The sequence below is a fragment of the Gallus gallus genome, chromosome 1 (assembly GCF_016699485.2).
Source record: "Gallus gallus isolate bGalGal1 chromosome 1, bGalGal1.mat.broiler.GRCg7b, whole genome shotgun sequence".
Classification (NCBI taxonomy): domain Eukaryota; kingdom Metazoa; phylum Chordata; class Aves; order Galliformes; family Phasianidae; genus Gallus; species Gallus gallus.
Genome location: NC_052532.1, coordinates 133,937,888 through 133,965,872, shown reverse-complemented (window position 1 = coordinate 133,965,872; position 27,985 = coordinate 133,937,888). Strand labels below are relative to the sequence as shown.

Here is a 27,985-nt window from a genome sequence, read left to right as displayed (position 1 = left end):
TCAGCTTTGGCAGCACTGCGCATTTATAGCCACACAAGGCCTGCCTGGAGCTCTTCCACCCTTCACTCACCAGTGTACACATTAAGATGCCCAAAGACCCTTTGCTGTAACAAGTTAAGAATTGCCATCCAAGTGCTTGCTACAAAAATCCATTAGTGAGAGTTCCCTGAATAGAAAATAGCATTACCAATTGTTCTGTCCCACATCCCTGTGTTATTTCATTTAATCACTTTCTCCTAAGGTTCATCTTCACCTTTAGTTCTGGAACTCAATCTACATTTTGCCTGAGACAAGGCAGGATCTTTTGATTGAGCCGCATTAACCTAAGTACAGCAGTCTGCTGTACTTAACTGACTGAATTTATGACTGAACATGAGCCAGCAGTGTGCCCAGGTGGCCAAGAAAGCCAATGGCATCCTGGCTTGTATCAGAAATAGTGTGGCCAGCAGGAACAGGGAAGTAATTATTCCCCTGTACTCAGCACTGGTGAGGCTGCACCTCGAGTACTGTGTCCAGTTTTGGGCCCCTCACTGTAAGAAAGACATCGAGGCCCTGGAGCGTGTCCAGAGGAGGGCAACAAAGCTGGTGAGGGGTCTGGAGCACAGGCCTTATGAAGAGCGGCTGAAGGATCTGGGATTGTTCAGTCTGGAGGAGAGGAGGCTCAGGGGAGACCTTATTGCTCTCTATAACTACCTGAAGGGAGGTTGTACTGAGCTGGGGGTCAGCCTCTTCTCTCGGGTGACTAGTGATAGGACTAGAGGGAATGGCTTCAAGCTGCATCAGGGAAGATTCAGGCTGGACGTTAGGAAATACTACTTCTCTGAAAGGGTGGTCAGGCACTGGAATGGGCTACCCAGAGAGGTGGTGGAGTCACCGAGCCTGGTGGTGTTCAAAGAGCATTTGGATGTTGTGTTGAGGGACATGGTTTAGCGAGAACCATTGGTGATGGGTAAATGGTTGGACTGGATGATCCTGTGGGTCTTTTCCAACCTTAGTGATTCTATGATTCTATGCTCCTCAGAGACTTTTGCAAAGTTTACTAGCTAGGATTTGAAATTCCCAGTCACTTTCGTTTCGCAAACTGTCTTCAGTTTACAAACTGAGAGTCAATCCTGAAGCAATTGCTCTTTGAGAACTCCAGGACTGCTGAATTTTGCCCACCATCCATCTGCAGAACAGGGCTTTTACAAACTCTTCAACATCCCAGACATCAAGACTTTCTTACTCTGTATTCATTGGAACCATTTGGGACCGACTCAGTGGTCTAGGCAATTAAGTAGGCACAAATTCTCTATAGTTCAACATATCAAGTGCTCTGTGGATTGCCCAGGGAGCACATGGTTGGTAATGGTCCTCCAGCAATCATATGTGGTTAATTTGTTGGAACGCCTCTCTGAAATAAAATGCTGTACATTTGTGGTCTTGGCCTTGAATAATCAATGGGGAGCGCTGCTCAACATTAAGCAGTCAGCCTCAATTTGTCTGTGCTGGATGCTGATAAAGAAACACAACTCTACAGAGGATAATTCTTCCCAAATAATCCAGAGGTACAGAATTAACAGATGTACAGACACAAAGGCCAAGAATGTCATTTTTCCACTACATTCCCTGCTAGTTCCTACAAAGGATGGGAAAAACACTAGAAATAATAATTAGTATAATTCAGAACAGCAGTCATCAGAATATATAATTTTTTTTTACTCTTCCTTTATATTATTTCTAACCTGGTAGCATGCCACTATAGGTAACAGCATTTTGTTATCATCTGATGTAAAAAGGCTTTTGCAAATTGCAAGAGCTGCACTCCCACCTCCCTCCCCAGCATCACTAAGTGGGAGCACTGCACAGTGCAAGGCTACTGCTCACCTCCCTCATATTTGGGGAGGAGGGAACTTTCCCACTGATTCCTACAGCTGTTTTACAGGGCAGGTGTTACTGCCACCAGCCCTCACTCTGCCATCCCCGATCCCTTCCCATCCTTTGTTGGTGGCATTTTGGATGTGACTTTATTATAAAAAATAAGTTCATCTCCTAGAGGTGCCCAACCAACTATACGATGGTCCAAAAATGCCAAACACATCAACACTAAGGGGTGTTTTTGTTTTGTTTTATTTTAAGTGACAGCAGACGGCACCAGCACATCCTTTGGCTCATTTAAATATATATGTATATCAAGCCATTCAGAGTTAGGCTGAGGTGATGCACTTTCGTGGAAAGCTTGGCTTTTCTTGCAGTAGTCAGCGTGTGTTCTATTCTCTTCAGTCTCTAGGGAGAAAAAAGTCTCATTTCCTCTAAAAATATTGAAATCAGAGCCAGATATCAAGCAGAACCAGATGTCATGACCCAGAAGAGAGAGTACACAGATGGTATGGGGACATATGGCATACAAGTTCTTTTCCACTGTCCCTGTCAAGACAGCTTCTTAGCTGTTTCACTATTTGTTCCTGTATGCAATATGTGGGGGAGTTAATTGCCTTTTTTTTTTTTTTTTTTTTTCCTGTTTTAAAGGGACAGATGAACATTATTTATTATAACCCCCAAGCATCCCGGCTTACTCACCATTTCAGAAGAGGGGGACATTCTTTGCCTATCTCTAAGTTGTTTACTCTTGCAAGGATGCACTTATTCTGCTATTTCTCCTGTGCTCCATTTGTAATTATGTGATTGTGACACACCTTACCCCAAAAGTAAAGACCTCACTGATACAGTGTGGGCATGCTTCCCTACAAGTGAGAAATATAATAAGCGTAGACAGGCTAAATTACTTTCTAAATCACCCATTCCCATTGCACAGAAGAGAGCTAGGCATATCTGAAAAAACTGGGGGGAAGGGGGAAATACAATAAGCATGGGTATCAGGGGCAGTGTGCTCAAAGAGACAAATATATTCTTATATTCTTATGGACTTGAATAGGACCATTCCAAACTTTCATGTGTATACTTGTATATATTCACAGTATAGAAAATGAGCAAGAAGAAGAGATCAAAGAATAGTACTAGAAAATGGCAAAGAGCTGAGGCAGCACTGGGGTGCATTGCCATGGATGATGCAGAACAAGGAAGCGCTCCACTGACACATGACTGGTTAGATGTGAGAAAGAGGGAATATGGATTTTAATAACTGCAAGCAGAAATAATACCCATCAGGGAAACCTAGTGAAAAAAAAAGAAAAAAAAAAGAATAGAATGAGACAGTTTTTGAAATAACCCCTTCAACTACAGCCACTTCTTTGTTCAAAAATATTCAGGGCAACATCATATGAGTTGGCTGACAGCAAAAACAATCCAAAAGAACCTACACATTTAAGTCACCCAATCTGGAGCAGCAACTGAAGGCCAACCTTTCTGGAGTAGAAAATTCACCTAAATGATTTGGTGACATTCCTACCTTCCTTCAGAGTGAAATGCTGACTCCACACAGTCATGGTAATTTCCAAGCAGAGCTCTAACGCCAACTGTAATGACACAGTGACCCAGTCCTCCCTCAAAGAAGTCACGTGTTGTTAGCTGTGCTACCTGATGCCCAGTGGACATCAGACTCCTATTTCCAATCCATTTCAACTTGGGATACAATCACAGAGGTAGATGAGAACATAAGTGAACTGCATGACTACTCTCAAGCTTACTTTCAGAGACCAACATTCAGTTTGCCTCAACAATTTCATCAAGTCCTGGTTAGTATCATCACATTTTAAAAGAGAACAAGCATACACATTAACTGGCATATTTTGTCTCTTCTTTCCTGTTGTGTACACTGGCATCAAGGGGAACAATGAGCACAGAGGAGTCAGAAAATTTTACTGTTCTCGTCCTTTGTATGTTGTAGCACATATCTCAACAAGAGACTTGGGGGTGCTCCTGGATAAAGCTGCTAGCTTAATTCTATTTACATGTTTTCTTGAAACTATGCAATATATATCTGTTAGTATTTTCAGGGGAACAAAAAGATCTCCTTAGCTCAGATTTTTATAAACATTAGCTGTATTCTGCCTGCTTCACAATTCAAGCAAACTGCAGCTACAGAAGGAGGTACCACCATAAACCACCAGAGTCTCTGACCAAAAGGCAAAATGGGCAGAAACAGGGGACACATGAAATCACCTTTGTATTTTTCTTCCTTCTAGGATGCAATACAAAGGTAAATTGAAAAGAAAGAAATAAAGAGTCAATCAGGTCTTGTCTGAGGTCCATTGCATACACTCCGTCAGGTTGTAACAACTCATTCTGGGTTTGGGCTCAACACACATCCTCTTCCTCATCACATAACCCTCTATCCATTAAGTTACACAGTCATAGATGCTGTAAGGATAGACGGCCACAGATATAGATACTTTATGATTTTTGTCTTCCCTGACCGGATGACTCCCAAAAATTTCATTGGCCATCTGGGCCCTTGAGCCTTTTGTGTGTTGATAGCTCTTTTCCTCGTAGGTATTTCAGTAGTGAACATACTGCTTTTTCAAGCATTTTCAAAGATGCAGAAGTCAGCATTAAGACATCAATATAATTTGACATCATCCGTTTTTCCCCACCACGTCAAGGCACCTGCAATTGAATCATGGCAGTAAGTTGGTGAATGTACATACCTTTGTGGTAATACCTGAAAGGTCCACTGCCTACCTTCCCGTATGAATGTGATTCTTTAGGAACGGGGACACTAAAGAATGCATTAGCTAAGTCTAGGACACAATGGTAGGTTTATAACTCCCTACTTAATGTGTCCAGGAGGGTGGCAATATTGGGTACCACCATGTGAATTGGTGGACTGACCTTGTTTCATTCCCTGTGGTCCACTGTCACCCACCAGGTCCTATCTGGTTCCCAGACCAGCCATACAGGAGAAATATAGGGACTATGTGTTGGTCTTATGATTCCCACCCTTTCTAATGCTCGTATTGTTTGAGTGATTTCTTCTTGACTTCCTGGGAATCTATACTGTCTCATAGTAGTGATCCAGCACAGCTGGGGCACCTGAACAGGCTCACATTTTGCACAGCCCTGCAGAATCAACTGTACCACCTGGACACTAATATTCTTAATTTGTAACCTGAAAAGTCTGGAGAGTCAGTCCCCACAGTATATCTATGTCCAATATGTACTCCTGTGTTGGTGTAATAGATGCTTTGTACTCCCAAGGAAGGCGGCACGGAATTAAGCCTCTCATCCCCACAGTGTATTTGTCCAAGTCAGGACTCTCAAAAGTGTCCTCGTAGATGGCTTCACTCACAGCTAGCTTCCCAAATGTAATTCTGGAGCTCTTCCATGGCATCCCATAAACCACTATGGGTGGATATATCTAGTTTATTAGGCCATGTCAGTCAGCAGGCTGCCACAATCCATTGAATTAAGAAATTATTTTCCTCATTGTGTAGGACAATTGCATATAATCACTGCCTTATGGATGGTTGTAATAGCAACTAGCTTAGATATTTCGGGGCCATTTACTATTACACTTCCAGTTCCCATATCCCATAGTCTCACCAACCAGGCCAGGACACTTTCCCTCAGCCTTTACCAGAATCATTGGACTAAGCCCATCAGTTCAGTGACCGCATACAGGCATGCAGTAACATGCATCATAGTCTGGGGAGGAAGCTACTCTTCAGGTTGCACCCCCATAGGTCTTCCTTGGATTTGCTTAGTTATTTTGAGTTACTGTTGGCTAGACTTCAAGGGTTCAGTTCCACTGAAGCTGCAAGTTCACTTTTTTTTTTTAATTCTCCTTTCCAATATAATCAGAGCCATAGGGATCCAATTGCTCGGGGTCCCCTTCCTTTGTGAGAGACAAGGCCCTGACTTGTATTAAATTAATTTAGGTACGTTTACCTGTTAATACAGGTATCTTACATTCTAGCTGTTTAACTCGATCATGTAATAGTTGATTTTCATCCTCAAGATGTTTTTCCAACATATTTAAATGATTTAAGGTCATTAACAGAGGCCAAGCTACAGAGGAAGTCTCAAAGCTGTCTTTCTCTGTTTATCAAAACATCTTTTCCCATGCTTATAAAATATGCCACCATTCAGGCTGGGGAAGTGGCAATGCTCCCTCATCCCTTAATGGGTCCCATCTCTGCATGCAGTAGGGGGGTTGGAGCTTGATCCTTGAGCCCCCTTCCAACCAAAGCCATTCTATGATTTTATGATCACTCCACTAGGGACATCAGCCCACGCCAGAGGGATCCTAGGAATCCTACAATGCACCCAGGTAACCCCTTTTCCACAGAAATGAATTTCCTCCATCCATATCAACTTGCTACATCCTTTAGTAAAGCCATCTCAGAATTTATACTGCCGTTTGTAGGTGCTCCTGGCGGGCTTGCCAAATGTAAGGATAGGTGGCAGCAAATATAGCTATTTTACAGTCACGATCCAGTAAAGAAGAAGGAATACACTTACTCCTTTCTGGGGATCAGGGCTCTCTCAGCACTTCAAAGGGGGTGATCTCCAAGTAGAGATGTATCCTTCGTGGCTGCCAGGTTTTACATGAGGTTAGGGAGAAGTAGAGCCAAAGTCCACCCCTTCTGGTCACACAGATGAATTGCTTCCACCTGTGCTCCCAGGGCTGGCTATGCCCCTTCACCAGGTGCTTAATCACTGGTTCAGGTTGTGACCTAACAGTTCACATAAAGATACATACATTAAAATGTAAAGCACACCATATTCACCGTGCTAGCTTACAAAGGCAAGAAAGGCAAGAAAATCACAAAAGGATGAAAGTATCTCAGAAAGCAAGAAAAAAAAGTAAACCAGCAGAAGAAATATTGTATAGTTATGGCTTGAAATAAAAAATGATGAAGAGAATACATTCAATGTATCTTCATCATATACCATCCCAATTATTTACTGTCAGCATAGACAGTATACTGAAGTATATCAACCACACTGTAGTGAACAAATACCTCACAGATTATATCATATTTGTTTTTTTTCTTCTGAAGCTACCAAATTTCCAGAATCAAACCTTTGCCAGCTAATCTTTTTTTGTTGTGTGCTTCTAATCAAGAACAATCAGTACATCTCTCTCTACAGGAGTTCTTTTGTTGTACTGCAAAAAAAAGAGAAAAAAGTCTGTTTCCCTATGTGACTTGCAAGAAAAAGTTTCCAAGGGGAGAAAACAGTTACAAAATTCAGCTTCAGAATAAACCCACATGACAAAAGGGTAAGCCACTGTGTGTCATGCTGCATTCAAGTAGTTAACAGTTAAGCACAATAACCAAAGCTATTCTCCCACACTCTTTTTCACACACACACAAACCTAAAATACTCACGAAATGTGGTTGTTTAGAAGAGCAGAAAACACAGAAAATACCAGCACACCTCCATGCAAATCACTGCACTTATCTGTACTACTGCAAATGCCACATTGGGGTTTTTTTCAATTTTATTTCAAAGCACATGAAAATAGAGAGTTGAAAAAAAAAATTAGCATTTTTTTCAACATCGTTTTTCTCTTATTTCCCTTACTTTATCCCACAGAAATAAAATGATTCTGTTTCTAAACACAAGTGAAAAGAAATCCTGGAATCAAACTGTAATTTTCAATGCCTTTCTGAGCAAATCTTTGCCTACACACAATGTAAAAATAGACATTAATGATTATCTAACTTCTCAGGTTCCTGAATTTATTTTAAAGTTTCCAATCTAAAGACCATGCATTTCTACAAAAGACCAACTCAAAATCTACTACAGCAACAGCACCTCACCTGATGGACCTATTCTGAACTCAGTTTCCATGGCAACATCTTAGAAAAACTTCTAGAGGTTTGGAAAATTAAACAGCTGTGAAACCCATGGTCAGGAGAACAGGATACTGCACATAAGGAGCATCATTAAACTTTCACAAAGGAATAGCTTCCATGAAATACTATTGCAAATATTTCCTTTAATACATGTTACTTTCCCGGGCCATCCCTTCTCTCTCAAATTTATAAATAAAGCCCAACCATGTGCATATTCCACAGCATGAACACTTTTGAGAATCAGTTGAAAGGATTCTGTGACAGATGCTACTCTGGTAATAAAGATAATTCTAGAACCTGCTCAATTTTAGATAAGAACACTTATAAGCAAGCAGAATTCACGTCTGCATTCAGATGATGCTCTTCAAAGACGGTGAGCGAAAACGGCTGCAATTTCAGACCATCCTGACTCATCCCTTTTTCACAGCAATGCACACAGAACAATGGGTCGGCGTCCAAAAATACAGAACTACTTCCAAGCAAACAGAGATAGCCACACGCCTCTACTTTTTTTCTTTCACAAGTACACAAGATATTACCTCTTGCCATCAACTCCCGATCAGGTTTCAGAACTGGCCACTTTCCACTCCCAGGAATGCCCTGCCCAAGTACAGCCCATTGACAGACTGAGTGAAATTTCTAGGTTTTCACTTAATGCAGGTGAGAGGCAGAATGAGAACACATTTTCCTGAGCAGCAACAAAGTCTAGAAAGCTTCCAGTTTGAAAAAAAAGTCATAAATATTTTCAGTTTCCTGACCTTTTCAACGGACAAAGTTTAGAAACACTCCATCAACCAGGTATTACAGAATTATTCAACAAATGTGTGAGAAGTCATGGATTCCACTCCATTTTTTAGCACACTTGATCATCACTGGTTCAACTGAAATGCATGCAGTAGTGTGAGGGGTTTCAAATATACCCAGTATTTCCCTATCCCCTCCAAGAAACAAGGGTAAGGCTTGTTACTCAAGAGTGGACTCCAAAATTTGCACAGTGCAGATTTTTATGGTAATGAGGAGGTCAGATAATTATGGAGGGGCAAAAACAAGAGGAACAGAATTGCTAGGAAAATACAGACTACATAAACATTTTTAATTTATCAACAGCAGTTTCAATTAGAAAACAATCAGACTTCACACTTGAGTCTTCAGTGGACATTACGCTCATGCGGATCACCACTCCTGAACAGTCTATCAACATCCACAATGCTTAATTCAGGCATAAGCCTGAATAAATTGTGTCCTTATCTGTGGCTGAAACAGAAACACGGTTGTACAGTTGTCCTTTTAAGGTGTAATTTTGGGAAGGGATGAGCAGTTTTTACTCCTTGACAAAAAAAACCCTGTTCATAATACAAAGAATTTGTGTAGAAAACGTATTTCCAGATTACCGTCTCGGTACTATTTTAGTAAGTAGATCTTAATTTGCCTTTGCTGCAGAATTGTTCAAAGTGTGAGGTGACAAATAAACTTCAGAAAAAGACACTTTTTTCTTGGCTGGCATTTGATAGCGCACATTTTTCCAGAATCTTGTATTTGCTGAACAAGATTTCTCCGAGAAGTCTCCTTTCCATTGGATAGCCCCATGTTTTTGCTTAATGTATCTGATTGATTCTGGCATGCTTGCGTAGTCCTGCGTTCCATCCATTTCTATAAGAATCACCTGGGTCTCATCACGGATAAGAGCACTATACATAGCTAATTGCTGTTCAGAGGCATCTTCCAACTGGACGCAACTAAATGTTTCAGATCCCAAAATAATCATCAGTCTTCTGCTTTGCTTAAAGGTTTCATCAGCAACGCTGACCACAGCTGGAAGTAATGAAGGAACAATCAAAGTTTGTATAAAAACTTTATTATTAACACAAAGTATTGCATTATCTTTAAATTGCACGTATATAGAAGAGTGACTAGCTCAAAGAACTGGTAGGTCTAAGCTCTCCTGACTGCCATAATCCACTGCACAAATTTACAGACTAAAATTGTTTCCTGCACTCCCCAGTGAGAGTTATCATTCAAAAGATCTCAACCATATTATTAATTCTACAGAGTACTGATTTGTTTACCTTAGAAAGAGAAGACCGTACCGTTATACCATCAGAGCAGAAATTTGATTAAGGAACAACAAGAAAATTAGAAATAAATTGGCCAATGGATAAGAGGTCTAATTTTCCATTAAAAACAAACAAAAAAAGAACCCACATAGTTTTAAATTTGGTTTATAATAATAAATGTTTTGTCAGTTGTAAATATAATTTTCTAACCCTAGAACACTGTGTAAAAAAGCAATGTATTAACTCTGCTAATTAAACCATACCTTCTCCCGGTAGGTCATCCCTTCCTAATATAAAGAGATTATATCCACACTGTTGTTCTAAAACACTGGGGAGTATTCTAAGAACAAAGGTTTCCAGACGACAGAAGTTGCTGCCTCCACTGCCTTTTGTGTACAGGACACATGCATCATAGATTTTTCCATCTAAAACAAACAAACATATTTCTGTTAAAAACTAAAAACCAGCAGCACGCCTATACTGCGAGGTTTCATTCTGGATTGCTTAAAACAGTTATAAGGGGTTGATTCATAGTTGTCTGACAGAGTAACAGAGCCAAACTTAGTAAGTTAAGTTTAGGACAAGCTATAAAACATCGTTTCTTGGATCGATTTTTCATTAGGAAAATAGAGTAAGTTTTCTAGGAAAACTTGTCTTTTGTTAAAAGTTGAAATTACTTTCATGTGAAAATACTTCAAACAGCTGTGAATAAATGTTAGCTACCTTAATGCACATAATCCATTTACTTTTGAGCTCTTGGGAATTTAAGACAGTCTAATTCTGAGGGCTGCCCAAGCACAATACATATTATGTTGCACTTATTTCCATCACTCACACATATCCAATGGATTTGTCTATACTGCAGCAGTAGAAACACATTAGAAGTATCACAGAATAGAAAACTAGTAGAATGTAACCATCATAACTTGCTGGATTTATAAGTAAAGTTATATACAGAAGTGAAAAGTTGGAAAAGAAAAAAACACCTCAGCAAATGAGTTTCATTTTCAATATAAATACCTAACATGCAGTTTTCTACAGCTAGTCTACAGGATGTAGCTCTGCTGACACCTATTGACCACCATCAGAGTGACCATAAATCCACACGCAAAGAAACAACTTTGGAAGAAATAGGGGGTTCTTTTTGACCTATCTCACCTTAACTGCCTTAAATATTACGTAGTGTTTATTACCTCAATTAGGATTACATATTTTACCTATGTGACTGAAAAGATCTTTCCATATGTATCTGAAAATTCTCAAGGAAATTCCAAATACATTCTATTAAACAATCATATAATTGTTTGGAAGTAATAGCAATTAGAAAAAAAATAAAAAGCAACAGGCTAGTTACACTGACATACAGTGGTCACATTCACATACCTTCCTTACTTACAAAGGCACATCTAGAATTACGATACCAAAGCACCAACTCAATCTTGAACATCTTATAGACGATTAGAATAATAAACATTAAAAGTAACAAAGAGACAAGCCCTCCAGTCAGCCACCTTGGTACATCAGGAACTGCACAAAATATGATAAGAGTAGAAAGAAAATGTTGGATTTGTTCAAATCTGATCTTTCACACAAATGTAATATACATTGGAGTATCATATTTTTCACTTCCTCCTCCCTATTATTTTAATAGACTAAATTAGACTTATTTAAATACACAACTACAGTGACTCTTCTCCTCCACACATCCACATGCTTAAATACAGGAAAGTGTAATCCATGCACCTTCTATTGATGTGATATACCAGCATTTGGAACCAATACCACATTACTTCTATGAAAGCCAGAGAAAAACAGCAGTATTCCTTACCTCTGTGTTTTAATATAATATAGGATGCAACTTGCCCAAAGGCATTTGAAGCTTGACAGACAAATGGTTGTTCGTAATCTTCACTATGCACTTCTGAAATTATGAGCTTCAGAGAATACATAGGGCGTCCATCATAAGCAGTTTCCTCTCTGTCCAGAAAGTGACAAACAGAGCCATAAAACCACTCCTTTCTATAAGGTTTCATCACTAACAGGTGCAACATGACAACGGTCATTTCCATCTGCAAATACCCATCACACTTCAGAACAGATGAATAATCACATTATGTGAGGGAAACCCAAACAATAGCTGGGCCTCTTCCTGACATTTAGTGTAGACATCAGAAAATATCATCAGCAAATCCTATCAAGAGCTGTTTCTCCCGGTGGAATATAAGGTCTCTATAGGCTACAGTATAAAAAACGTATCTTACAAAGATATGCAAACCCATGTTGCAGGGGGTTCTCAGCATCTGTAAAAGTAGGTGGAGCATCCCAGTGCTTGGTGGAAGAGAAGTTCCACAATCTGAGATGCCCAAAAAAGAAGCCCCAGTACAGGGACATCATCTTACAGTGACGATCTCTGGGACAGCAAAGACATTTAAGGTGTCAACCAAAGCATATAACACCAACTCTCAGTGCAATTCTAGCTGGAGAGAATGGAGTCTAAACTGCTGCCTCATATCAGAACAGATTTGGAACAGATACAGTATCAGGCTGCACTGTTAAGATACACGTTATTCACTGTACATTTTACAAGGGCACAAAAAATGCTAATTTTCGTGCACATTCACTGAGTAATCTGCACTGTGTCTCATGACTGATGTGCAAACTAAATAACTTTTTAACCAGCACCGAAAGAGGGATATTACTACCTCATTAACAGTAGAGCTCAGATGCAAAATTAACTAACTAGTCTACTTAGCCAAATGCTGTTCTTCTCCAAAAATGTATTCTAATTACCATTAAAAATGCAAAGTAAAAGTTTGAAATTAATCATCAAGAGCATATATAGGACCACACAAATCAACATGTGAGCAACAGGTCATAGTAGTTTGAACACCAGAATAAAGAGTAAATGAATCAATATTGCTAAGACAAATGACTAGATTGAGAAAATATTATGGCTGCAAATACAGTAAGACAATAATTTAAGTGCTAGGAAATACAAAAAGATAACATCGCCTCTATGATATTATCAGTGACTGCATGCCTTTGTATTATAGCCCGATTGTTTATAACATTACAATATATGACTTTTGTGTAGGGTTTTCTCTCGGTGAGCACTAGAAGAATTCAGCATTTTATTTCCCATTTTGCTTTATGATGAGGACTTATTTATTTCTAAGAATCATAATCTTACACTGAAGATTCCATTCTCGTTTCTTCATCACTTTCTCCCTCGTAGATGGTGCTTGATAACTTATAAAAGTGCTCACGTTTTTTCCTTCATAGTATCACCAGGAGATGAGGGCTGACAAAAACCCTATAGTTTTCACTTCCTTGGTTCCCAACCTATGATATCTAAGACACCTTTTCAGATTGCCTTCTGCTCCAATTTTCATTGTCTTTTCCAAGTCAAGTCTAATTTCTTTTCCTCCTAGCTCTGCTTAAACTACCTTTCATCCTCACGTTATCTCCCAGTTGCTTTGCGCAGTCCATATCCTAGTCTTCTTTCTAAACCCCAACACATCACTAGAAATACCTCTTCGTTTTGTCTTCTTAGTCCACTAAGCTTCAGTACAAATGTCCTCAACAAAGTCTTCTACTAGCTCTCCATCCGATCTCAGTTACACTTCCTTACCTCAAGATTCTTAAAACTAGAAGTCTAAAGTTCTCCTGCAAAGCACAGACTCCACCTCTTACAGCCTTCCACATAGGCAGATGGGAAGGAAAAGGAGAACACAGGAGACAGTCTGAGCCTCACATGCTCAGTCTCACTTGAAAGAAGTCTCTGCCAGTCCAGAGCTTGCTCAGTAGAAACAGTATTACAATTATGAGTCTATAAGCCTCTACAGAACACCTTTTTCCATGGCTGGAAATTTAGATAGATTTGTAATAATGACTCTAAGGAGCCCGATGTCACACGAAGTCCATGCATCTGCTATGTTTCAAGTGTCTACTTCAAAAAGAAAATGATTTGGTAGAGGCAAGCATTTCACGTCAGAGGGAGAAAGTTCCACTTTGGTTGCCAACCCAGTATTTTCTAATCTGAAAATATACTTACTTATAGGGCCTTGCAAAAATTCTGCTCACATAAAACACATCATTATACACACCGTTGCCTGTCCAAAACACCTCAAACCCATCAGCACCTGTTGTATTGCAATCCACTGTGACCTCTGAGCCTATAAAATTGTGTTACAAAGTGAAAAGTTAATTTTCATGTTCTAATTAAAAGCCATGCAGTTTTGTCCACAGACCCCCACTCAGAACACAGGACGCTTCCACAGCCTTTCAGAAAAGTTCCTCTAACAGAGTGTCTATCTATTCAGTAATCTGCATGTTCAAAGGGACTGATAGTATAGAAGAGGCCAAACCAGGGACATAGCATCTCCCTCTCCCTCTACAGTGTCACTTTTCCCTGTAGTTTTTCTGCAGCTTTGGAAGGAATAGCCCTTGCCTCCTTCCCACAACAAAACAATCTTCCTTCGAGAAAGTAATGTAAAGGAGAAACTGAGCTGGTCACTGAACTAGATTTTGCCCAGAGAAAACAAACACACAATGTGGCACTCTTCTTGGGCAAGAATTTTCACTAGGATACAAAATAATATTTTCTTATAGTGAAAAGTACTTACCAAGTTCCACTTCAATTGAGTTGTTTTGTGGATAAGATATTTCTGGGGGCATTTTTGGTGGGCTCACTAATCAAAAGAAAGAAAGTCATTTTCAGAAAAGCAGGAGTATTGCAGCCTGTTAACACTGCACAACCCAAGGGCAACCTACACACATCTTGCCCTGAAGACAGGGTTGTCAGCAATTTTACTGCAGACATTATTCAGTACTCAAAACAAGAGTTTTGAAGATGGTCTTGTTACTTCTGAGTAGAAACTCTGTCAGATATCTACAGGACATTCTGGAATATTTCTTATCAGATATTGAAAGTTTGAGGAATTTATCTGTGAGCGCACACACCAACACGGAAGACATAAAGCATCCTGTTTGATGTGAAACACAAAGGATTGCCACAGATGCATCCTTTTCTGCCACAGATGCATTCCTCCCTTCCTCCTCTTATAACTGTGTCTGTGTTATTGTTTGGACCCTAAACCACCCATGTTAGTGCAAACTTGCTCAGCTGAAGTCTTTGAGCAACTGAGCTGCTTTCAGCCATTGACAGCAAAGGAGTTATACGACTGCTTTAGTGAGCTGCTGAAGCTGAAACTACACTGAGAGAGAAGTTTAAAGGGCAGGTTTTAAAAACAGCCAGTCATAAGCCAGTCATTTCTGGCTATATATTCCTCATATTTTGTTTATTCACATCACATAAATATGACATTCATATCACATATTCACAAACAAAAAAATATATGTACGTATATATGTACACATACATATACACACAGAGAAAACACGCACACACAAAAACCAGAACATTAGATGGGAATGCAATAGATGAATAGACCTGAAAATGTGTTTCAATGGGAATGTAAAAAACCACACAAAAAAATGAAGGAAATAGAACACACTAAACCAAGATACTGCTACAGTTTGTCTTGGTTTAACTGGCTGTTCTTGTGGTAAGGGGATGATGTAAAAGAGAGAGAAGTAAGATGGGCAGGATAGAGCAGATGCATCAGGACTCACTTAGGGACCTCAGCAGCTGGCCCATTAACCAAAGCATCAATGTACTGCAATTCTGATCCCACCATTCAATCGCCAACACAGTGGCAATAACAAAAACTTCAGCAAGCATTTCTTTCCTCCTTCCTTAGATGCAACGTAATAGCCTAAAGCATACCTATACACAAATTGAGTTTTTAGCTGCAATTAGAAACCTGGACAAGATTTTGGAGAGTCACTCTTATAAACAGTGAATTTATCTACTTACCTTCTACAATCAGACTAATGTCTCGTGCAATGTCATATTGCTTTCCATTGTAGGTATATGTTGTTTTGCATGTGTAGTTTCCTTGATCTTGCACAGTCACATTGAAAATCACAAGGTCACTGTTTAAGAAGGCAAATCTTTTCCCTTCCAGTAGCTGACAGTCCTAAATGTGTAAAGAACTCTGTTAATTCATGTCACTATCTCTTTCCATGGTTTGTCTCTCTTTAACACATCAGACTTTCAGTGGACCACAACACAGAGATGGATGCCTTGTGGATTGTGAGGAAGAGGGCTGGAATCAAAAGGGAAACACACTTTGTTTTGCCTCTTAGTTTTTAATTCACAGATAAACTTATTCATTTCCTAGAGAAAAAAAAAAACTTACAATATTAAGCAGAGAAATAAGGCAGTGTGATGCAAGGGCCAGGATTTGTAAAAGTATTAATTAACAAAGAATTACTTAATAATTAGACTTCATTTTTTCAAGTTCTTAAATACTCTCAGTACCTTATGGACTGTATGAGCACAAGGCAAAAATGTTGAAGAAGGCAACACATTCTTAACAGAACGAGACTTTAAATACTTATGAAACATATGAAATAACATTTATTTGATGGAGCAATACTGAACACACAATGGATATGTTGTCTCTCACAAATTACATACTACATCTGTTTCCAAACAAAAACGATGTTTCACTAGGACGTATAAAGGTGCCATCTAGTGGATATGCGGGTCAACGTTTCTTACATTTAAACTGAATTTCTACTGTTACTCAAAAAAAACTGTATACACCTTTACAAGGTGAAATGCCTTAATTCCTTCCTCTGTTTTTTTTTTCTTTAAATCATTTTTTTTTACATTTATAATAAATCTGTAATTTTTCTACTACAATTCATAAACATCAGTTACTTGTATTTTAAATAACTGACCATTGTGACAGTTCTAATCACTGGAACAGGTTGCCCAAGGAGGCTGTGGATGCCCCATCCCTGGAGGCATTCAAGGCCAGGCTGGATGTGGCTCTGGGCATCCTGGTCTGGTGGCTGGCAACCCTGCACATAGCAGGGGGATTAAAACTAGATGATCATTGTGGTCCTTTTCAACCCAGGCCATTCTATGATTCTGTGACAAAACAGGCTGTTTTTACCTTATACCAGCGAACAGGTAGAATATTTTCCTCATTCCTGAAGTGATCCAAGTGTGGACACACAACCCTTGCAGATGATGAAGTGAATACCACCTCCTCTACAGCAAAATCTTCATTTAAGCATAAGCCATCAGTCCTCTCAAAAACTGTTACTTCTGTAGACATTTTGCTGCAGCTTGTCAAATTCCTGCAACTAATATAACATAATTAAATTTAGATACTTGACATATTTTCCAACTCGAAAATACACAGTATTCTTTTTGAAGAAAGAGAGGACAGAACGTGACAAATCCTCTTACAAGTTTTACCAACTTGCGAAAAAAATATATATATAAGACTTCCATTCCCCAACATGAAGTTAGTTTTAGTAACATACTTTCTCAAACAGCATTTCTCTCGCCCCCCAAATCCTACTTTCTTTCTAAAAGTTTGCAACACATTTCTATAGCAATGTAATTTTTTTTAACTTTCACCTTATGACACATTCATAATTTCCAGAATCTTCTAATATTGCAGGGAGAAACCAAATTAAACTCTTCTGCTGATGAATTCTAGCAAGTTTGTCTCTAGGCACAGCTGTCTTGTTACCAACTTTATACCACGTTAAGTTGCAGTCTCCACTTTTAAAACTGAAGCTCTTTTCCAGTGAACATTTAATAACAAGAGGCTGCCCATCAGGCACAAGACTATGCTTGAACATCACATCATATGCTCCACATTTCTCTAAAGGAAAGAGATAAACATTAAATAAAATCTCAAACAATGTGAAACAAAACACTGAAGTTGCTTCTTGATTATACTTACAAAGTTTATTGAGTTTCCACCTACATTCTTAAGTCATCTAACAATACTGTTTCAATCTTGTGTCTCTGGAATTCAAAGCATTATTCAATAGTATACAGATACAGTTATGCCATTGAAATGAAATGCTGTTTTCTGAATATAAACTTTACACTCATCATTTGTCTGCGTTATTTCAGATGCAAATGACTAAAGTACTTGTATTTCTCCAGGCTGTTCCAAGCACACCCACAAATTTGGATGCACAAATTTCACATTTAGTGTCTTTATTTATTACTTTCACTTCTCTATAGTCAAAGCAAATGCTGCAGTACTCAGATATCCTACGGGGACACAGAAAGTTAAAAGTTCTAGTTGCACAAATATTAAATTTGCAAAGAAAATTTCAACTCACCCCTTACTTCATGAGAAAGTAATTATTCAAATGCTTAGCAATGAACTCGTTTTCTTTCCCTGAATCCAGGAAGATTCACATGGGAAAAAGCAACATCAAGAGATTTTGTCAGTACAATGAAAATAGGCACCAACTCTGGATATACTGGTCACATTCCAGAGTCAGTATTCTATTTATTTAAAATAACTCATTTCGTTACAATAGAACAGCCACACACAGCCATTCAAGGTTTTGTGCAGCCCAAAACACTTGCCTTGTAACATTTCTCTGGGCATAATGCATTTCTTGTCACGAGAAATGGCAACATAAACATTCCTTTATTTGCCTTCTCTATAGTATTCATTATTTTGCAGACCTCTGTCAGATACTACACCTTTTCTTTACCTCGGACTCCTCATTTATTTAATGACATCTCATACAGAAGCCATCCACTTCAAAGAATATTGTCATTCATCTCTTTACCTTTTCTGAAATAATCTTTCGGAGGTGGAGTAATCAGAATTGCAGAGTTTGATTGCTGCACATTAATTATGGTGTTATTCTGTAGCATAAAAAAGCTTCACTTTCTACTCTTCCCCAAGAATTCTACTTTTCCAACCATCAGTGAAGATAGAGGTAGCACTTCCAGAGAGTATTCATACATGTCAAAGTAGCATTTTCCTCAAGTACTTCTACCAGTACCTGAAGGGGGCCTACAGGAAAGCTAGGGAGGGGCTTTTTATAACGGCATGTAGCGACAGGATGATGGGAAATGGCTTTAAAGTGGAAAAGGGTAGATTTAGACTAGATATCAGGAAGAAATTCTTTTCTGTGAGGGTGGTGAGATACCAGAACAGGCTGCCCAGCGAGCTTGTGGATGCCCCCTTCCTGGAAGCATTCAAGGCCAGGCAACCTGGTCTAGAGGGAGGTGTCCCTGCCTATAGTAGGGAGCTGGAACTAGGTGATCTTAAAGGTCCCTTCCAACCCAACCCATTCTATGATTCTGTGATTCTAAGAAAATTACAATTACAATTCCTTTAATCGGTTCATACACCAGAAGGTTATGTTACCATTCAGAGGAACCTCAACAGCCTGGAGAAATGGGCTAAAAGGAACCTCACAAAAGCTCAACAAAGGGAAATATGAAGTCCTGCGTACAGGAAGAAATCCCCCAGGCACCAGCACACACTAGAGGCTACCTAGGAAAGCAGCTCTGAGAGGAAGAACCTCGGGGTCCTGGTGGACAACGTGCTGACCATAAGCCAGTAACACTCCATCACAGCAAGGATGGCTTAAAGGTGTCCTGGGCTGCATTAAGAAGAGCATCATCCACAGGCTGAGGGAGATGAATCTTTCTTTATTCAGCACTAGTGAGACAAATCTGGAGTGGGACTTCCTAGCATAGAGAGACATGGATTTACTGGAGTGATTCCAGCTCAGGGCCACCAAGATTACTAGGAGAGTGGAACTAGGAGGCAGGCTGAGAGACCAGGGACTGTTCAGCCTGGAGAAGATGATCAGTAGTGGGGCAGATCTTACCAGTGTGCAAATGTATACTTCTGATGAGAGAGAATGAAGAAGAGGGAGCCAGATCCTTCACAGCAGTGCTCCCTGACAGGACAAGATAGAAGGGGCTTACATCGTGAGATTCCATCTGAACACAAGAAAACATTTTCTTTTTGTTTTTTATTCTTTTTTTTTAATGGAGAGGTTGATCAAACACTGAGGAGATGTTCATGGCCCTGCACAAACTGTTGTGGGTCACCATTCTTTGAGCAGGGAGGATGAATTAAACGTTCTCAAGAGGTGTCTTCCAACTTAAGTGATGCAGTGAGTATATAAAATGTCATATTTTATATATAATATAAAATATATATATATATATAAAATATATAAAATATATATATATAAAATATATAAAATAAGACATTTTATATGTTTGATAGGTTTCTGCTTTCAGAACTGTTTAAAAAACCTGCCTGATATCCACATAAATTTGACTTTCACAGCCATTTGTACAAAACACCAACAGTATTACTTGTGTGAAAAATTTCAGAATAAGACTTTCTATAGTTACCAATTAACTTACCTGCAATAATTAAAGAAAGAAATGCTGTTGTGATCTTACAGGAAAATATTTTTGCTGTCATGTTTCCCTACAGAAAAGGAAAGAAACTCTTAAATTAGTGGTTTCCAAGATAAACTTCTACAACTGAAAATCAACATGTGCATTACAGTTTCTATTATCAATACGGTGTCTTTTATAAACTGTACTTTTCTTATACTAGGTTTTCAACACGCATTATATGCTTGTAGCATAGTAAAAGGAACTATCTGCCTTACAGGAAAACACGACCATCTCCAGGACTAAAAAGCAACAATTACAGGGCCATCCCACTACAAAACATGTACTTTCTTAAAACTGGAAGGCTAACTTCTGACTGAACATAAAGGGGAAGCATATGTAAGAACATCTGTGCCAACAAGATCAGAGGCCCCTCTTAAAGCAGTGTTCTGTATCAAATTGTGGCCAATAGCAGATTACTTGAGAACAAAAGTGCAAAAGAACAAGAATATACAGACATTCCTCTCAGCCTCCCTCACTTCATCAATTTATGACATTACAGTTAGTTTCTCAATAGCTGGTAGCCCTCAGTAGATTCTTTCTCAAGAATGTAGTACAACCCCCTCTGAACTCGTAGAAACATCCTTTGGCAAAGAGCCCCAAAGTTCATACACTGACACAGGAAACACAGGAATTGCCTTTGCTTATTTTAAGCATGTTACCTGCTCATCTCACCTGACAGCACGCATTTATTGTACTAGAAGAACAAAAAAGAAACTATGAGTGAACATTTCTTACTAAGCATGTCACGCACATGGGATTTTGTACATATCCAGTATGCTCCTCCCCAGTTCTTGTTTACCCACGCTTATCTCAGTCTCTTTAACTGACTCTTAGATGGAACCTGGTTTCACACTTCTGATCATCTTTACCACTCCCTTCTGCATCTCCCTGGAGATCTCCAGAAGCCACCTGGATGTGGGCCTGGGCACCCTAATGTGGGTGGCCCCGCTGAAACAGAGGTTGGACAAGGTGACCTCTAGAACTCCCTCCCCACTACAACTATTTCCAGTTCTCCAGGTACACCATGGCTTGTCTGAGGAGGAAGGGAGACCAGAAATGACATCCAGTCATCAAAATATTTGTGCACTACAGATCAATAAAGTGAATCTATGATGTATTCTGTACTACTTCTTAATAATTTATCAACACTTCTGCTAGTTCCATTTTCACAACAGTTTCTACTCAGCTACCCGCTGCAGATACCTACTTTTTTACACAACTATAAAAGCAGTCATTCAAATTGAAGAACAATCTGGATAATCCCATCCTTTTAAAAATCTTTAGCCTATCACCAGTTTATACAACAGCTACAGATGACACTTTCAGCTGCTGTGTCTTTCTTCACCAAACTGACTCAGGAGTGTGCTGTGCATTGAGTCATACTCACTGCTTCTTGCAGTGCCTGCTTTCCTCCTTCCCCTTCTTTTCCCTACCTCCTCATTGCAAATTTCTGCTCTAATTACAAGGCACGCCTTTTCTTGCTTAGATCCTAAGGAGGGGTGTCTTCCCTCAAAAGAATGCTGAACAGAATAAGAAACACACTAGGCTCCAAATCACTAGAGGGAATTTACATGTGTTTGTACAAAAGTTTCAACTTTCTTCACTAATTGTGATGAACAGACACTAATTCTTAAATTTTCTGTACTTAAAGAAGATGACAATACTTTAATGGAAACAGTTTGAAGGGAAAACAGGACTGAATGGACTTCAGTAATGACCAGATATGGGCTCTTCCTAAACTCTGTTTATTACAGTGCATATTTCCTTACTTCATCATTCTTTCTCAAATTCTTTCCCAAGCAGCTTTTTGCCCCTACGAGTAGACATGGAAACTACTCAAAAGTAATATTTTGTCGTGTTCTGAAGAACTGTTTTTCAGAATCCTACTTCTCTATGAATTCCGTGCTCTTTCTAAACAGTTCAATTTTTAACTTGTCTTGTTGCCAACAGAGAATTGCTGCAAATATATAGCACTATGTAAAACCAAGCACGTGAACTCCTCTGAGGAGACTCATACTTGTATCTGACTTTTCATAAAGAAAAAAATTTCATATATACGGAAGTTACAAATGACAAGAAAACTAGGCTCTGCTCTGTACGTGTCTTTGCATAACTCATGATAAAAATAATAAGCTTTGACTGCAGAGTTAAGTGCAAATGTTTTACCCACCACACTCTGCCATGACAAAGAGATAAATTTCTTCCTTTTCCCAGCCATTTTGTCCACATCTTGATCCTGCAATTGACCTGCAGAGCTTAACCACTCAGGACTACAACCAGTTGGTGTTATCTTTGCCCATATTTTCTAGAGGGGAAAAAACTCCTTGCATCCGAGGACATGTCCACAAAGCTTCAGCCTGGAAGAAAATAATCTCATCAATTGAGGGAAAGAGAGGGAAAAAAAGAGAGGGAAAGAAAGGTCTCTGCTGATATATGCAACCAAATTACAGTGACAACATCCGTGATAGCACATGTAAAGCAAAATTTTCGTAAAAATCTGAGACTAAGTTAGTACAGTCATCTGTTCCTCTGCTGTTTAGTCCTTTCAAAGTTGATTTGCTCAATTAAAAAAGAAAGGAAAAAAAAAATGAGACATCAGAACTTTGGCTCACGGGAATTACTGCACACTTAAGGTACTTTGCCTTATTCAAACACATGGATGGATTAAAATGTGCAACAGTCCACAGCCTCCCTGGGCAGCTTTTTCCAGTGCTCCGTCACCCTTACCGTGAAGAAGCTCTTATGCACATTTGTGTAGAACTTCCTATGCTTCATTTTGTGGCCGTTTTCCCTTTTCCTATCACTACACACCACTGAAAAGAGTCCAGCCTCATCCCTTTGCCTCCCTCACCTTAGATATTTATAAACATTGACCAGATCCCCTTTGAGTCTTCTTTTCTCAAGGCAGAACAGACCCAGGTTACTCAGCCTTTCCTCATTTGGGAGATGCTCCAGGCCCTTTACCATCTTTGTGGCCCTCCACTGGACTCTCTCCAGGAGATCTCTGTGTTTTTTGTACCAGAGAGCCCAGAACTGGACACAATACTCCACATAAGGCCTGACCAGGGCAGAGTAGAGAACTAACAGGTATTTCTTCGACATAAATCATTCAATACATATACCTTAACCGCTTCTATTGACTGCAAGGTATGCTATGAGTCTTCTTGAGAGCTTATTAAGCCTCTCCCCTCTGATACGGGAAAAATGGTTGTGACAAACCTCTGTGTTCCTTCCCCTCTGTTCCGCAAACACACACACAAGAGCTGTTGTCAGCACACCTGTACAGAGCCAGTTACAGAGCTGAGGGTCTCACCCCTATCCATTTTTAGCCGTTATACCATGAACCGCCGACACCCCATTACCACGTGTGGGTCCAAAACGTCCCAGCTCGGCATGGCGGCCCCCCTCCCTCCCAGCGCAGGGACGGACTCCCACCGCGAAAAAGCGCCTCGCCCTCGGGCCGGCCTTGCCGCGGGAAGCCCCGCCGCTCCCTACCTGCCGCTGGGCTCCCGGCCCGGCCATGCGGTGCTGACGGAAGCGGAGAGGCCCCGTGTCGCGACAGCAGCAGCCGGCGAAGCCTCCCGTACCGTGCCTGCGCTGGTGAGGCGGCCCCGTGTCAGCGCTGGGCTTCCCTCCCCTCCCCTCCCCGCCCGGCTTGGTTGCCTCAGCTGCGATCGCAACAGGCCGTCACTCGTTGGGTTGCTGTTGATTTTTTTTTTTTCCTTTTATTTATTTATTTGCTTGTTTTGAGCTTACTAAGCTTGTTGCTGCCCTGGCAGCACTGCACCAGCGTTCCTCAGTTCTCTGCTTCACTCACATGCCACTGCTGGAATAAGAAGTGTGAACAGAATCACACAGGGGCATTCTCATGCTACGTTGTCAACGACTGACTGACCCAAAAACACACAGCAAGGCAGAGCAAAGGCTCCTCCCAAGGCAAGCAGAAATCTGAGCTCTGTGGAACTGCCGAGACAGGTTCTCATTGCTGCTAAAGGTACAGTGTAAGCACGTTTGCTAAGCCATCTACAAAGTTCTCTATGGAGAACAATCTTGCCCTACTCCTCCCTCCGTGCTTTTTCTGGTGCTATTTCTAAGTTGTATTTACCAACGATAAACGTAATCTAATTTGCCATCCTGCTCACCGCATAATAACCACAGATGAGAGTTTACGCCCTGCTACGCCTGCACATGTCCTCCGCCAAAGCAAGGGATGTGGTGGTAGCTGGAGGCATGCTGTGACATACACTGGATCAGTGGGCTGAAGCCAACTGTATGAGGTTCAGCAAGATCAAGTGCCAGGTCCTGCACTTTGGTCCCAGCAACCCTAGGCAATGCTACAGTCTTGGGGCACAGTGGCTGGAAAGTTGTATGGAGGAGAAGGATCTGGGGTGCTGGTTGACAGCCAGCTAAGCATGAGTCAGTAGTGTGCCCAGGTGGCCAAGAAGGACTATGGCATCATGGTTTGTGTCAGAAATAGTGCAGTCAGCAGGAGCAAGGAAGTGATGATCAACCCCCTGTACTGGTGAGGTTGCACTTCAAGTGCTGTGCTCAGTTCTGGGCCCCTCACTAGAAGAAAGACATCGAGGCCCTGGACCGCGTACAGAGAAGGACAATGAAGCTGTGAGGGGTCTGGAGCACAAACTTGGAGGAGCAGCTATGGGAAGAAGCTGAGGGAACTGGGATCATTCAGTCCGAAGAAAAGGAAGCTCGTGGGAGATTCTCTAGAATGACCTTAAAGGAGGTTGCAGTGAGGTGGAGGTTAGCTGTTTCTCCCACTTAACAGTGGTAGGATGAGAAGGCTCAAGTTGCACCAGAGGAGGTTCAGGCTGGATGTTAGGAAAATTTCCTTCTCTAAAAGAGCAGTGAGGCACTGGCACAGGCTGCTCAGGGAGATAGTAGCATCACTGCGCCTTGAGATGCTGAAGAATGTGGCACTGAGAGACATAGTTAGTGGGCATGGTAGGAATGGGCTGATAGTTGGACAAGATGATCTAAGAAGCCATTTCCAGCCTTAACAATTCTATGATACAAAGTTTGGGGGTTTTTTGGGGGGGGGCGGGGGAAATTTTCTTTTTGTTTGTTTGCTTTTAGGACAAGTAATATTGGCAAGCAAATGTAATTGCTACCTTTTAAAAGGAAATTATAGAATTCTATAGACTTGTGTGTTACCTGGTGCTGGTAAATCATCCCTTCCACATGAAAAGAGTCTATAGTCGCACAGTGTTTCTAAGGCACCCAGAAGTGTTTTTAGGGCGAAGCTATATAGTGTGTAGCCAATCATTGTAGTCAACTATCTCTTTCTCAAAAGAAACTGAGAGGAGTAAATTTAAAGCTAGCAGAATTGTAAAGCCCTTTATGTATATTTTTCTGCAACTTTAACCTTTGCTAAAGACATTCAGAATATCCTTACACATATGATACTGTAAAACTTGTTGAGTCTACAGGAAAATATATATCACAAAATATCACTGCAAGTAGTTATCTAAAAACCATTAAAGCTGCAGGAAACAGGCTTTCTTAATACCGTTCATCCAAAGTCAGCTTACTAAGAATGTGAAGGCTGTCTAAACGTTCTTTCATTGCTGAGAATGTATAATTCCATTTTAATGAACAATTCCACTTTTGGTTTTAACAATGAGCAACTGGCTTAAGCATTTACATCCATTTTGCAGGAATATTTCTGAACTCATAGTGTGGTAATTAACAATCTTGCAGTTACAAAATACAAAGAGCCAGGGCCTCTTTTTATAGCCAAATCTGTCTTTTTCTTCCCTCTCACAGAAAATAATTTATTGATTTTCCTCCCTTCAAATCTACATCCTCTCTCTTTACCTACACATGTGTGAAGCTTAAAACTCACCTTGAGAAATCTGTTTTGGTGAAAAATATTTCAGAGTTGAGACATGGAACTAACAAGACCCATATTCAAGTTCATAATCATGAGGAGTAACAAAAATAAGGCACAGCTCAGATTTAAAGTAAAATAAAACATGGAATAAGATGTTATTTAGCTCAAAAAATGCCTGGTTAAATAGGTCTTCGGTGCAATCAGAATGAAAAAAAAAGAATTACATGTGGCCCCCAAAATAGTATAAGCTTTCTACTTGCTTTGAGAAGGGTATTGGCAACTATGGGAGAAGGCAGCAGAGGTAATAGAAATGAAGACACAATCACAGACATTATGATAACTAATAAGAAAGCAGAATTCTAAGTTTTCTGCATATTTCACTTAGGAAGGCAAAACTGTTTCTATCCCAAATTCTCATAGAATGTCTCATAGAATTCTAGAGTATGGAATTACAGATTCAGCAGCTAGTAGTCTTTAAAGACAACAAGATCTGCTTCAAGAAACAGCATCTTTCTGTGGACCATCTTAAATAGTTGTAGGAACAGACAAGCTTTTTTACATTAAAAAAGTACACACAGTGCAACTGGAGAACAGAAAAACATTTAACACCAAATAAATATTCAAAAATAATTAGTAAGGTGCAAGAAAATATATACGATTTAGATAGTTTAAAATAGGAATCCAATAATTGGAAAACATAAAAGGACCGTCACAGTGTTCAGTCACATCACGTTATTCTGGTTTTTATTTCTCTCTGATATCCTTATCACTTTCATCTTGGAAATCAATTATCGCGGTAGCTCAGGAAAAGCCAAATTACACTGCAAAACCCGAATTGCAAGGCTGGCTGGGAAGCAAGCTGTTGGAAAGCTGGGAGCATGTGCTTCAGAAGGGAACAGCCAAGGTGTGGTGGTAGTTTGTTAACGTCACAAGGATCTTGCCAGGGGATCAGCCAATGCTTTCATAACAGTGTTTTCATTAGTGCTCTCAGCACAATACACAGAAGTTTTCTGTGTGATTTACCTATGTCACAAAAGCTGAAAGAGAATTGTGTGAGGCCTGGCTCATAACAGTGTTTACTTATGCTCCTCATACATCCAGAAGTGACACCACTAGTTTCTTATACAAAAATAACTACTTGAAATCCAGAATCACAGATTAAGGAGAAAAAACGAGTCACTAGTAGATTAACAAAACAAAATAAAATGCTGTCTTAAATCAGGTGAACTATTTCCAACAGAGTTGGGAATGCACCCTGCAGCGTACTGATGCAAGCATTCATATATCCCAGTAAGAAAGGCATTCTGACTTTATCAGGATACTGATTAAAATACCGTTGCTTGGAGATAATCTGAGAAGATAATAAGAGATTTCACAGGTAATTTTATGTCTCTTCAGATGCTGGAAGCTCTGAACTCTGCCACATCAGACAGACCTTGAGTTGGTTAGGTCTGCCAGCACTGAAGACTTTACAGCTTTTGTCCAATGTCTTTAAAAGCAGATAGCTCTGTTCATCATTTTACTGTTAAGTGGTATATGACAAAAAACTGTTTCTCTTCCAAGTCAGCTGAGACCTGTGAGAGCTGCCTGAAGGCTTCTCCATTGCAATCAGTGCACTAGGGTTATCCTGCTGCCATGAGATCCTTGTAGTACATCCAGCAGCTGAATGGTACAAGCAGCACAGCTCAGCCATGTACCCACTCCCCCCAGCTATTATGGGGATCACCAGCTCCATCACACACACACGTTTCTTAGCACCCTAACATCATTTAGGGTATTAGCTCACCTTCAGCTGAAATATTGGGTGCTGTCCCAGCCAATACGATAACCCCTTTGAGAAGACTTTGCATGGGAGGAGGACTACTAGCATACTAGGAAAATGAGAAGTCTTGGCTAACAACTGATATGTTAATGCTAGAAATTCCTGAGTTTCAAAAAATAATTAAAAAAAAATTCAAATGAGATTCCTAAACAGGATGAGAAACTTAATTGTTTCATCAGGTTTCAACAT

General features: G+C 40.0%; 1 protein-coding gene across 7 annotated transcripts; it reads right to left on the bottom strand.

Annotated features, from left to right (window-relative positions):
* Positions 1-8,814: 8,814 nt before the first annotated feature.
* On the bottom strand, positions 8,815-23,739 carry IL1RL2 (interleukin 1 receptor-like 2). 7 transcript variants are annotated; one of them, XM_040657368.2, is made up of 14 exons: positions 23,622-23,739; positions 22,297-22,483; positions 20,088-20,154; positions 19,538-19,609; positions 17,298-17,547; positions 16,825-17,017; positions 16,607-16,729; positions 15,675-15,837; positions 14,422-14,487; positions 13,851-13,971; positions 11,625-11,773; positions 11,180-11,323; positions 10,060-10,221; positions 8,815-9,554 (listed from the first exon to the last, which is right to left on the bottom strand). In XM_040657368.2, the coding sequence occupies exons 2-14, from the start codon at positions 22,342-22,344 to the stop codon at positions 9,163-9,165; spliced, it is 1,950 nt and encodes a 649-aa protein (XP_040513302.1). In that variant the 5' UTR covers positions 22,345-22,483; positions 23,622-23,739; the 3' UTR covers positions 8,815-9,162. The 7 variants fall into 7 exon arrangements, with proteins under 7 accessions (XP_040513302.1, XP_040513304.1, XP_040513303.1 ...); XM_040657370.2 differs by lacking the exon at positions 10,060-10,221; XM_040657369.2 differs by lacking the exon at positions 16,607-16,729.
* Between the last annotated feature and the right edge of the window lie 4,246 nt (positions 23,740-27,985).